The sequence below is a fragment of the Polypterus senegalus genome, chromosome 4 (assembly GCF_016835505.1).
Source record: "Polypterus senegalus isolate Bchr_013 chromosome 4, ASM1683550v1, whole genome shotgun sequence".
NCBI classification, from domain to species: domain Eukaryota; kingdom Metazoa; phylum Chordata; class Cladistia; order Polypteriformes; family Polypteridae; genus Polypterus; species Polypterus senegalus.
Window position 1 is genome coordinate 6757022 of NC_053157.1, and position 12113 is coordinate 6769134.

Sequence of the window (12113 nt, forward strand, 5' to 3'; positions counted from 1 at the left end):
CGTGACCCTGTATTCGGATTCAGCAGGTTAGAAAATGGATGGATGGATGGATTTTCAAAACTCTGTGGTTTCACCCAATCACATTGCAACAGCAACGTACAGTATATGCCTTTGGAGAGTGTTTCCAAAAGTCTCGCTTTTCGGAGGTCAATAACGCTAGAGATGTCTTAACGAAGGGTGAAAATGGAGACTAATATCCATGTTTTTAAATGTAGCCTTAGTAGGCACCTCTGCATCTGGATTTTGGACTTCCTCACTGACAGAGCCCAGTTTTGTGTGGATTGGCCTCTTCTATCCAGTATCAACATGGAGGAAGTGAGCACAAGTAAAACATTAAATTCCAACAGCGTAACCTGTTCAAATATGGCCAAACTTACCAGCGACCTTACCTTTTGGGTAACCTGAAAACCATCTCTGTATGCATAAGGACACCACCAGAGCTGGCACAGGTCAGCTGAACTCCAGGCTTTAGCCCTTTATAACAACACTAGCCATGTTACCCTTCGAACACAACTACTGGAATAAATGTACAAATATTTGATATCACTTGCCCTACTTTCAGCGCCTTTTCTCAGTATTCTCATGGGTCTAAACGTCCCTTGACTGTCATCTCGCTACTAGAGAGCATTTTATACTTCATGTCTCAGAAGGTGACTCTCAGCATGCCTCCTACACCTTTACTCCTCCTCGTGTGTCTCAACCTGACGCTGCCTCTTTCGATTGTGTCACCAAAGCCATGCATGTGCGCGTATGTCTCTAACTTTGTGTTCTCCTGACTTTTTTCAGGAACCTCCCTGACCTCGATGGTGATGTCCGCAGACCACCCTGGCCTCACATTCACGCTGTCCCTCACAAGAACTGAGCCCACCTTCAACCAGCCTGTGCAGCTCTGGAGCTTTGTGTCAGATTTTGCAGTAAGTCAAGATTAATGCACAGTAAGCTGTTTCGCAGCATCTATAGAAAAGCTTGAGTCTATCCCAGAATGCACTGGGGGCAAGGCAGAAACAATCCCGAGATGGGCCGCCAGTCTATTGTGGGTAAGCAATTTCAGTCTGAAAAGCATTACATTTAAAATGAAATCAGGAAGCAAGCCATCTTGAAGTTGCCCATCATACAAATGGAAATCGGGAACGCCATCTTGAAGTTGCCCATCATACAAATGGAAATCGGGAAGGCCATCTTGAAGTTGCCCATCATACAAATGGAAATCGGGAAGGCCATCTTGAAGTTGCCCATCATACAAATGGAAATCGGGAAAGCCATCTTGAAGTTGCCCATCATACAAATGGAAATCGGCGAAGGCCATCTTGAAGTTGCCCATCATGCAAATGGAAATCGGGAAGGCCATCTTGAAGTTGCCCATCATACAAATGGAAATCGGCGAAGGCCCTCTTGAAGTTGCCCATCATACAAATGGAAATCGGGAAGGCCATCTTGAAGTTGCCCATCATACAAATGGAAATCGGCGAAGGCCATCTTGAAGTTGACCATCATACAAATGGAAATCGGTGAAGGCCATCTTGAAGTTGCCCATCATACAAATGGAAATCGGGAAGGCCATCTTGAAGTTGCCCATCATACAAATAGATAGATAGATAGATAGATAGATAGATAGATAGATAGATAGATAGATAGATAGATAGATAGATAGATAGATAGATACTTTATTAATCCCAAGGGGAAATTCACAAATTCACTGTGGAACAACACTCCTCACACCTGCTCCATTCTAAATGAATGTCTCTGTTTGATTTCAGGTCCGTGACTATTCTGGCACATATACAGTCAAGCTCATTCCGTGCACATCATCTCCTAACCAAGAGTTCGCCATCCCTCCTGTCTGCAATCCCCGCGAGCCTCTCACCTTTGACATGGATATTCGATTCCAGCAGGTATGTGCTGTCAGAGCGGCTCCACCTTTGGGTCAAAGAGAAATCATTATGTTCCCAAGACTGAGTTGGACCATCTTCAGTAGGGACATCCATTGTCCGGGTCCCAACAAGTACAGTATATGTTTATAGGACCATTATTGTGATGTTGTACAGTAAAATCCTTAGTTGAACGTCCAGATCCAAATGCAACACAATGATCACCCTTATGAATGTGGCACTGCACTTCCTTCACCCTGCAGGTCAGCGACCCCGTAGCTGCTGAGTTCAGCCTCAACACTCAGATGTTCCTGCTTTCCAAGAAAGAGCTCTGGCTTTCAGACGGCTCCATGGGATTTGGAGAGGGAGCTGACGTGGCATTCTCAGAAGGTACGTCACGTTCATGTTGGTGTCTCGCGATAGGCTTTAGGCTTATCACAAATGACAAGAGTAGTCTTTATTCCAAACTAACACTTTCTTTTAGTTTTTGCTGAAATATTTTCAAGACACAAAATAAAGAAGAGAACGGCCATCCAAGTTTTAGCCAATGCGAAGGCTGTGTGGGGGGCATTGAAGCGTAAATCTGTACAGAACTCTGCAGCCCACACAAAGCGTTCTGCTCACGTCGGCCCGGTTCTCTCAGTGGCGTAGCTCGAGTTCGTGCCACTTGGGGCGGGGCTTCAATTTGCCGCCCTCCAACATATTTGAATATGTTAACCTATTTAATTAGAAAATGAAAATGACGTATAGAGAAAAATCAAGAGACATTTTGCATAGATTTATTCCAATATATAGAGAAACAGCAATCATTTTTCACATATAAGCATCAACTAGACAAGAATATCGTACAGACGCACTAATAAGCCGTGTGCTGATCATTAGTTTAATTTAATTACGCGGCGAAAACCAGAACCAGTGTAGTGTACAAGTGATAGGTGGGGATGTTTTCTGCGCAGAGTAAGAACGCATTCGGATTGATAACGAAACGAAATTATAAATTGTGAATTAGTTGTTTATCTTCCTAGAAATTATTATCGGTGTGATGTTCATGTTTAGTTTTGTTATTGCCTCAGAAATTTCATTTGCTGTATCTGATGCCGTCCCAGAAGGACAGTCTGAAAATTATTTTTAAAGCATTTGTGGGTTTTTTCATTCATGATTGATATTTTTCCGAACACACGAAATGGACTGAGCCTTTGGGCCAATAATGGCGCCCCCAAAATGTGCGGACCGCCCCCTCCGCCCGCCACTGTGTTCTCTCCCAGCTTCACTGGTTACTGATTCCATCAAGGGTTATATTCAAGATTCTGCTTCTCACCTTCAAAGCCTTGCATAACCTTTGCCCGCCTCTGTCTCACTCACTCCTTGTCACCCTCTCAGGTCCTCCTGACTGTCCCCAAGCACCAGACTGTCCACCTTGGGAGGGCAGGCAGGTCCTTCAGTGCTATGGGACTCTCGTCCTGAGTCTCTCTCCGAGTTTGCTCCTGTTTCTGCAATTTTAAATCTCAACTGAAAACTTTCCTCTTCTACAAACTTTTGTCATCCGTGTCATTTTGTTTTTTTGTACTCTGTATGTAAAGCGACCTTGGGTTTGTGAAAGGCGCTCAATAAACGTAACCTATTATTATTATTATTATAAAGGTGCGCCAAGATTCTCACCTTGAAAGAAGGCAAACAGAGTAACTAGTCGCATTGTAATAAACAATAAGGTGGACTCAACCCAATCAAGTTGAGCCCCCAAAAAGCCAAAAATCACAGTTTATATAATCAAAAACCTGCAGGCCCTCCAGGACTGGCACTGCCCACCCCTGGGGTAGGGAAAGTCATGTGCCAGGCACATTTGATTTTCTTCCGTTTCATCCATCCATCCATCCATCCATCCATTTTCCAACCCGTTGAATCCGAACACAGGATCACGGGAGCCAATACCAGCTAACACAGGGCGAAAGGCAGGAACCAATCCCGGGCAGGGCGCCAACCCACTGCAGGACACACAAACCAAGGACAATTTAGAATCGCCAATCCACCTAACCTGCAAGTCTTTGGACTGTGGGAGGAAACCGGAGCACAGACACGGGAAGAACATGCAAACTCCACGCAGGGAGGACCCGGGAAGCGAACCCAGACGGGTCTCCTAACTGCGAGGCAGCAGCGCTACCACTGTGCCACCGTGCCATCCTCTTCCGTTTCACCAATCAACAATTTAAAAAAAAATACAGCAGCCCTTCTCGTGCAGAAAGGATGACAGCTTTAGGAGATGGCGCAGTGACTAACAGCTTCATGATCTGGGGGACGTTCCTCTGTTGTCCTTCCATCTTTGTTGGGTTTCCTTATACGCTTTGTTAGTTGTGCCACTCTAAATTAGCTACATTTCAGTGGGCCCTGCCAATCTTAAATGAACACATTTATCGGAATGTGAGCTGCCCAGCTCTCGGGTGATACGAGAAACATACAAATAGCAAAGCATCACAGGAGACACCATCTAGAAACGGATTCTTTAAGCTAAACTGTTGAGAATTTCAAAGTAATACTTAGGTATGGCGAATAAACTTGTACATTCTTCATTTTAGGTTCTGTCATCTATGGCCGTGTGATGGTCGATCCAGTCCAGAATCTAGGGAACTCCTTCCTCTGTAACATTGAGAAGGTTTTCCTGTGCACGGGAGCGGATGGCTATGTGCCCAAGTACGATCCATCAAACAGAGAATATGGCTGCCTGGCAGATGCCCCGTCCCTCCTCTACAGATTTAAGGTTCTGGTAGGTAATTCATGAAATCCAGCAGCCTGATGCTGCAAGACCTTTCATCCTTAATGGTTACGGAGTGACGTTCAAAAAGTTTACGCACTTTTAAATTTTTGTTGGAAATGTTTTTTTTGCTGGTGGCATTATAACGTTGGTACGACGCTGGGAAGACTGCATCACAAAGGAAAGGGACTATGTAGGAGAGCGATGTCATTTGTTTTTGAAATCTATACTAATAAAAGGCACAGCCCTCACTCACTCACTCACTCACTCACTCATCACTAATTCTCCAACTTCCCGTGTAGGTAGAAGGCTGAAAGATGGCAGGCTCATTTCTTACAGGTTACTTACAAAAGTTAAGCAGGTTTCATTTCGAAATTCTACGAGTAACGGTCGTAACGGTCGACAACGTCTGCCATGTTGAACTTTCTTACTTATGGCCCCATCTTCATGAAATTTGATAAACGGCTTCCCTACACTAACCAAAACCGATGTACGTACTTATTTCGGTGGTATGACGCCACTGTCGGCCGCCATATTGAACTTTCCAACGTCACTAATTCTCCAACTTCCCGTGTAGGTAGAAGGCTGAAATATGGCAGGCTCATTCCTTACAGCTTACTTACAAAAGTTAAGCAGGTTTCATTTCGAAATTCTACGTGTAACGGTCATAACTGAATCCTACTTACGTACATATAGACGGCCATAACCTGCAGCTCGGTCGCCGTGTGTCCTGCGTCCTGCGTCCCCCGGCCTCCCAGGTAGTTGGGCTGCCTGCCTATTTTACACCTTTGGACAACCGCCAATGCCTCTTAAACATCTTAGATTCACAGGTGACGATTTCAGCAGTGGACACTTTGATGTTTATGAATGTTTAAACTCTCAAAAGCTGGATGTGAAGTTATCGATGAAACCGGTTGTGTGCTCACAACGCTTGACAGATGCTGAATGTCACTTCAACACAACAAGTCCTACAAATACTGTCGTAATTGAAACAAACCATGAAACTCAAACCCATTATGACAGCAGCAATCCAAGCTGTGAGAAAACAGTAAAAAGGAGGCGTGTCAGACGTCGTGGTACATTTTCTGATGCAGGTTGACGAAAACAACTTTGTGACGCTGCCGCCAAATACTCGCAGGCAAATCCACAAGTTCATAGAGACGCTGCCGACAAGAAAGCAGGAAAGAAAGAAAACAAGGTAAAGAAACGGAAAGAATATCTTATTTATAAACGGCGCAAACATATTCACATGTCCTTAACCTATATTACAACTACTGTATATACCAGTGCTTCCCAAACTCGGTCCTGGTGACCCACTGTGGCCGCAGGTTTTTGTTTCAGCCAGGTTCATAATCAGCGACAAAACCTGATAACGCTGATCTCATTTAATTAGCTGGTATTTTTTTTAGGGTTAGGGCTAGGGTTAGGGTTTCTCTTCTTTTACATTCAGAAAAGCACAGCAGCATTATTTTTTACATTTACAAGACATTTAGAAGTAGTTCTGCTTTTCCTATCGATTTAAATATTTAACTCTCTTTTGTTTAATTCATTATATTTTACCCTTTCTCTGTGCAGTTTTCCCCCTTCGTTGTATCTTAATAATGACAATTAAAAACTAGCAGAGCAGATATGCTGGCAAACACTAAATAATCAAAGGATGCAACTACTTTAGCATCAGACCCACTAATTAGTAAATAATGGATTAATTAAACAATTAGAACACTGAACATGAGGATGAAAATATTGTTTAAAAAAAATTCCTGTATAGCCGCTTGGTATTTTAATATATATAAAAAAAGAAACGTCCTCTGACTTTCAACTGTCTTTACTTTCAGTAAACTTAATATGTAAATATTTGTATGAACACTAAAAGAGTCAACACCATAAGACATAAACTAAAAATGTCTCACAATGTGTCTCTGAATGAAGGGAGGCTCAAAATCCAAAGTACCAGTCAGTATGTGGTGTGGCCACCAGCTGCTTGAAGTACTGCAGTGCATCTCCTCCTCATGGACTGGACCAGATTTGTCAGTTCTTGCTGTGAGATGTTACCCCACTCTTCCACCAAGGCACCTGCAAGTTCCTGGACATTTCTGGGGGGAATGGCCCTAACCCTCACCTTGCGATCCAACAGGTCCCAGTCGTGCTCAATTCCTTCGACGATAAACACGAATCCGTCCATCACCCCTGGTGAGACAAAACCGTGACTCATCAGTGAAGAGCACTTTTTGCCACTCCTGTCTGGTCCAGCGAAGGTGGGTTTGTGCCCATAGGCGGCGTTGTTGCTGGTGATGTCTGGTAAGGACCTGCCTTACAACAGGCCTACAAGCCCTCAGTCCAGCCTCTCTCAGCCTATTGCGGACAGTCTGAGCACTGATGGAGGGATTGTGTGTTCCTGGTGCGACTCGGGCAGTTGTTGTGGCCATCCTGTACCTGTCACGCAGGTGTGATATTCGGATGTACCGATCCTGTGCAGGTGTTGTTACACGTGGTCTTCCACTGCGAGGATGATCAGCTGTCCTTCCTGTCTCCCTGTAGCGCTGTCTTAGGCGTCTCACAGTGCGGACATGGCAATTTATTCAGCAGTCCTCATGCCTCCCTGCAGCAGGCCTAATGCACGTTCACGCAGATGAGCAGGGACCCTGGGCATCTTTCACAGTCGGTAGACAAGTCTCTTTAGTGTCCTGCGTTTTTAGAACTGTGACCTGAAATGCCTACTTTCTGTAAGCTGTTAAGGTCTTCACGACCATTCCACAGGTGCATGTTAATTAATTGATTAGGGTTAATTGAACATGCATGGAAAACATTGTTGAAACCTTTTACAGTGAAGATCTGTAAAGTTATTTGGATTTTTAAAACATTATTGTTGAAATACACAGTCCTGAAAAAGGGACGTTTCTTTTTTTGCTGAGTATATATACCAAACTTAGTTTTCTAATTTTATATTGTTCACAAAACTCAGAACTTGGGAAATAACAGTACACTTAATTAGCTCAGGAATCCAATTAATATCAGTAGCTGGTTGGAACAAAAACCTGCAGCCACAGCGGGTCCCCAGGACCGAGTTTGGGAAGCACTGGTATATACACATATAAATTAGACACCCAGACACACACAATCCCCACACGTTCCCCAGTCCTTTATCTGAACTTTGGATTTATATAAAGGAGAGTTGAGATCCGAGAGACTGTGTTTGTGGAGGGATAGAGAGTTAAGGCGGGTGGGGGAGTCACGTCATCATCTCCCCTCCCATTCACCTCATTTCATTCACTTCATTTTGCTCCGAGGTGAGCTCCACAGCTAACGCGGTCTTGCGGAAACAACTTCGTGACGCTGCCGCGAAATACAGAAAAATCCACAACTTACTAGAAACGCTGTCGCTGGAGTTTCTCCACACTCTGAATCCTCCAGGCACTCCTGAGCATAATCTAATTTTGAAGGTCGGGGCACCAATAATGTTACTGAAAAACTTACAGCCACCGAAACTTTGTAACGGCACCAGACTTCAGGTCACGTGTCTGCAAAAGAACCTCATTGAGGCAACTATTTTTACTGGCAGTTGCTCAGTTATACCCGTTATACCCTCTGATCTCCCATTTCAATTCAAATGCCTCCAATTTCCAGTAAGGCTCTGCTTGGCGATGACAATTAAGAAGTCTCAGGGACAGACCCTACAAAAGGGTGCCATTGATTTGAGACAAGATTACTGTTCACATGGCCGACTGTACGTTACATGCTCAAGAGTAAGCTCAGCGCACAGCTTGATCGTATTACAACCGGAGTGCCGAACTGACAACGTGGTATACAAAGAGATCCTTAACAAATAATTATTGGTAGATTTTCCCTCAGTTTAAAAAGGTTTACTTTTCTCCTTAATAAAAATTTTAAGGCAGTACTTTGCCGCTGCGAATCGCAGGTATTTTGCTAGTTCTTAATACAAACCGGATTCCAAAAAAGTTGGGACACTATACAAATCGTGACTCAAAACTGAATGCAATGATGTGGAGGTGCCAACTTCTAATATTTTATTCAGAATAGAACATAAATCACGGAACAAAAGTTTAAACTGAGAAAATGTATCATTTTAAGGGAAAAATATGTTGATTCAGAATTTCATGGTGTCAACAAATCCCAAAAAAGTTGGGACAAGGCCATTTTCCCCACTGTGTGGCATCTCCCCTTCTTCTTACAACACTCAACAGGCGTCTGGGGACCGAGGAGACCAGTTTCTCCAGTTTAGAACTAGGAATGCTCTCCCATTCTTGTCTAATACAGGCCTCTAACTGTTCAATCGTCTTGGGCCTTCTTTGCCACAAAAGTTCCTAAAATGTCTAAAAAGTCCCCGATTCCTGAAAATAGTCGCTAATAAACACCGGGATGCAGTTTTAGTCAGTTTCAGTAAACGTTCCAGTTGGGAATTGGGCGAAGTAAGTCTTCAACATTTTTCCACAGGGATGGGCACAGTTTGATCAGCAACTTGTAAGGCTGAATGCCAATCATTTCATGTCTGTACTGTACAGTAGATATGCATGGTGTCCGGTTTAAGGCCTGCCCTGACCTGGGCGGGGGGGCACTGCAGGTCTGTACTCACAGCTGGTTGCTGGCTGAACTGGTCCAAAGTTACTCAACCAGAATGAATAAACCAACAAAACTACAACAAAGCGCTGGCATGGCTCAAACAGGCAGCCAGGCATGATGAGCGTAAAGTCGGGTTTTCTTATTTAAATTTCTTTTTTATGATTTCAGGATAAGTCCCAGCCCGAGACAACGGTGCGCATATTTGGCAGTGTCCAGTTTGATGCCAGCCTAGCCATAGACAGCGCCGAGGCTCTCCCACTCATAAGGCAGCCTGGCTCTGACGGCTTCAGCTTTTCATCTGATCCTTTATTCCAGGTAAGTCACGTCACTGCCACATGACGCTCAAGCCACTCGGGTGGTCATGGAGGTTCGCATTCACAACTGAGGTTTTAAGGTTCCCCCCCATCTGACCCAAACTCTGCCACTGTTGGTTGGAGTGAGGACAGACCCCTGTACCCCCCATTCAGCTGCTTCAGAGTCGCCACTTTTGACATCTCCACTCGCTGTTACTTTGCTGCTCATTCGACACAAAACGCAGTTAAGGATCAGTTCAAAACGACGGCGTCGCCAGGGTCCGCAGCGGGCCTGAAGTGTGACTGCATTGCCTCACTTGGCACTCTTTTGGCGGAGTGTAAGATTAGGGGGTCCATTGTTGGCCATCAAGAGTGTTTGTTCCTCACCAACTCTGCATGCTACAGGTCAGGTCAGGTCAGGATGGGGACCACCCTACCACTCGCCGAAAAAACAGCTCGGGATCCTTGGTGGGCAGCCCCACCCCCAGGGCAGACCCTCTGGAAATAGGATTTGATCGACTTTTTAATTATCCGATCCAATCGTGAAAGAGAAACTGAGGGTCTGAGGCTGAATCAGTGCAATGGCTTTATGCAAACTTGAAGGCCAGTTGGGGATTCGTTTTTATGCTGAGATGGCGTAATTACCATCAAGGCAGAAACGTTTCCCATAATGCCCTGTAATTACATTGGCCTCATGTCGGATCACTCCAGGGTTGGCACTGACGCTAACCTTTTCAAAGGGTCCCGGTTGGGTTGTTTTGGTCCGCATCAAGAGTGCGATTGGCACATTCACATCTAGCTAAATCCGGGGTTCCCAAACCAGGTGGGTATCTCAGGGAGTAGCGCATGAGAGAGGGTGCCAGTATCGCCCTGAGCTGTTCCTCGCCCGTGACACACCCCGAAGCACCATTCATCTGGTTTAAGATTTTGACTTAAAACTGTCGAGGGCATTTCCGACACCAAGGATGGGTATCTCAGTTCCTTGTTTTGTTTTGTCTCTGCCCGTCGTACCACAGCGTGCTGCCTTGTAACCCACCTTCTTTTCTTTCATTCTTTTAAAGGTGACTTCTGGCCGCGAATGGTACATCCACACCATCTACACCGTTCGCTCCAAAGATAATGCCCACCGCAGCATTGGCAAACGAAGCCTCGAGTTTCACCACAGCTTGACAGCGGCCGGGCAGGGCGCCGCACGTACCCGAAGAGCTGCCGGAAGCGATGCCCCCCGTGAGGCCCAAGACATTGGCTTAGAGAACAGTCGCGGCACCAACATTCAGCATATCGCGCTGGACCGTAGCAACAAGATCGCCGTGAGCCAGAGAGAGTTCCGTCCGCACGAGGACTCGCGCCAACACCCCTTCCTCGAGAGCTCAAGCAAGGAATCCTCCGAGCTGGGTATCGTGCCCATGGTGGGCGGCATCGCCGGTTTCCTGCTCCTCATCTGCCTCGTCCTCATCGTCATCCTCCTGTTACGGCGCAGGAGCCACCGAGACAAACGCCCAGCCAAGTGCCCTTCGTCAACCTCCACGTCATCGGGCTTTTACGGCGGCAGCAGGGACACGGTGTCGACACGACATGGCAGCAGGGACAGCACTGAGGTGTAGCTGCCACGCTTCGGCTCGCCACTTTGAATTACGTTTTTTGTGCAGAACTTTTTTATTCGGGGAAAAAAATGCACGCAGACACGTAACCCACGACGCCATCAGACGAGTGCCTTTCTGGGTAAAAATGTTTTCAAAAATTAAAAAATGCCCCCAAGCACCGCCATTATTATTATGATTATGATTTTTTTTGTTTGCATGTACAGAAGACCTGACTGCGTTGTTTCGCAGCGAGTTTAGTGCCGAGTCGTAGGTTGGTGTTTTGTTTTGTTGGTTTTTTTTTTTGCCCGTTTTACGCCCGTGAAGTCTTCTTTCCAGGTGCTTCAGTCGGAGGGGTGGTCTTCTCCTTCTTCCTCCTCCCTTCCCTGTCCTTCATTTCAAATTTGAAAATTTCCTTGCGTTCCGTAGGCTGACGAGTTTGCTTCGATTTGAGGCCGGAATTTGGGTTCCATTTTGGAGAACCTGTGCCGCCATTTTCTCTTTTGTGAATGTCGGGGTGGTAGTTTTGGATCTCTCGCCCATTACCACTTTTTTTTTTTTTTTTTTTAATCCTTTTGTGGGCTCTGCAGTTTGACAGGGTGCAGTGCAGTGCGGTGGGGTGGGGTGTGGTGGTGGGATTTGGGGGGCTCGGGTACAGGATGAACAAACCCCCCCATCAACGTCCCGCCCGTCCCCTGGATTGAAGTTGAGCTTCTCAAGTCTATTTATTCAGCTACTCGGGTCGCCAACGGCAGGTGCTTCCCAAATTAAAGCCGTTGGATTACCTGGAGCCACCGGAAGGGGACACTTGGGGGCTCGAATTCCCTTCTCGTCAGCAACACCCACCGTCCGTCCTTCCTTCCTTCCGTGTTTCTGCTGCCGGAGGGCCTCCTCGTGAAGGTTCATTGTGGAAGTTGAGCTCCGGGTGAGTAACTGTGATGCCGATGAGGCCGACAATACTGATGAAGAATGGGACTTGGCCTTCCCGTCCCACCCCAAACCCCCTTGCACAGACACCACGCCGTCAGTCACACCCGTCTGGGAATGG

General features: G+C 45.9%; 1 protein-coding gene across 1 annotated transcript in view; it reads left to right on the forward strand.

The window, feature by feature from the left end:
* Window positions 1–11158, forward strand: part of frem3 (Fras1 related extracellular matrix 3) — a 205632-nt gene extending 194474 nt beyond the window's left edge. Inside the window, exons 19-24 of the mRNA XM_039750203.1 lie at window positions 787–914; window positions 1758–1892; window positions 2132–2258; window positions 4439–4626; window positions 9361–9507; window positions 10547–11158. Of these exons, the coding sequence (XP_039606137.1) occupies window positions 787–914; window positions 1758–1892; window positions 2132–2258; window positions 4439–4626; window positions 9361–9507; window positions 10547–11089 (1268 nt within the window). The 3' untranslated portion in view covers window positions 11090–11158. The remainder of the gene's footprint in view (window positions 1–786; window positions 915–1757; window positions 1893–2131; window positions 2259–4438; window positions 4627–9360; window positions 9508–10546) is intronic.
* Window positions 11159–12113: the final 955 nt, after the last annotated feature.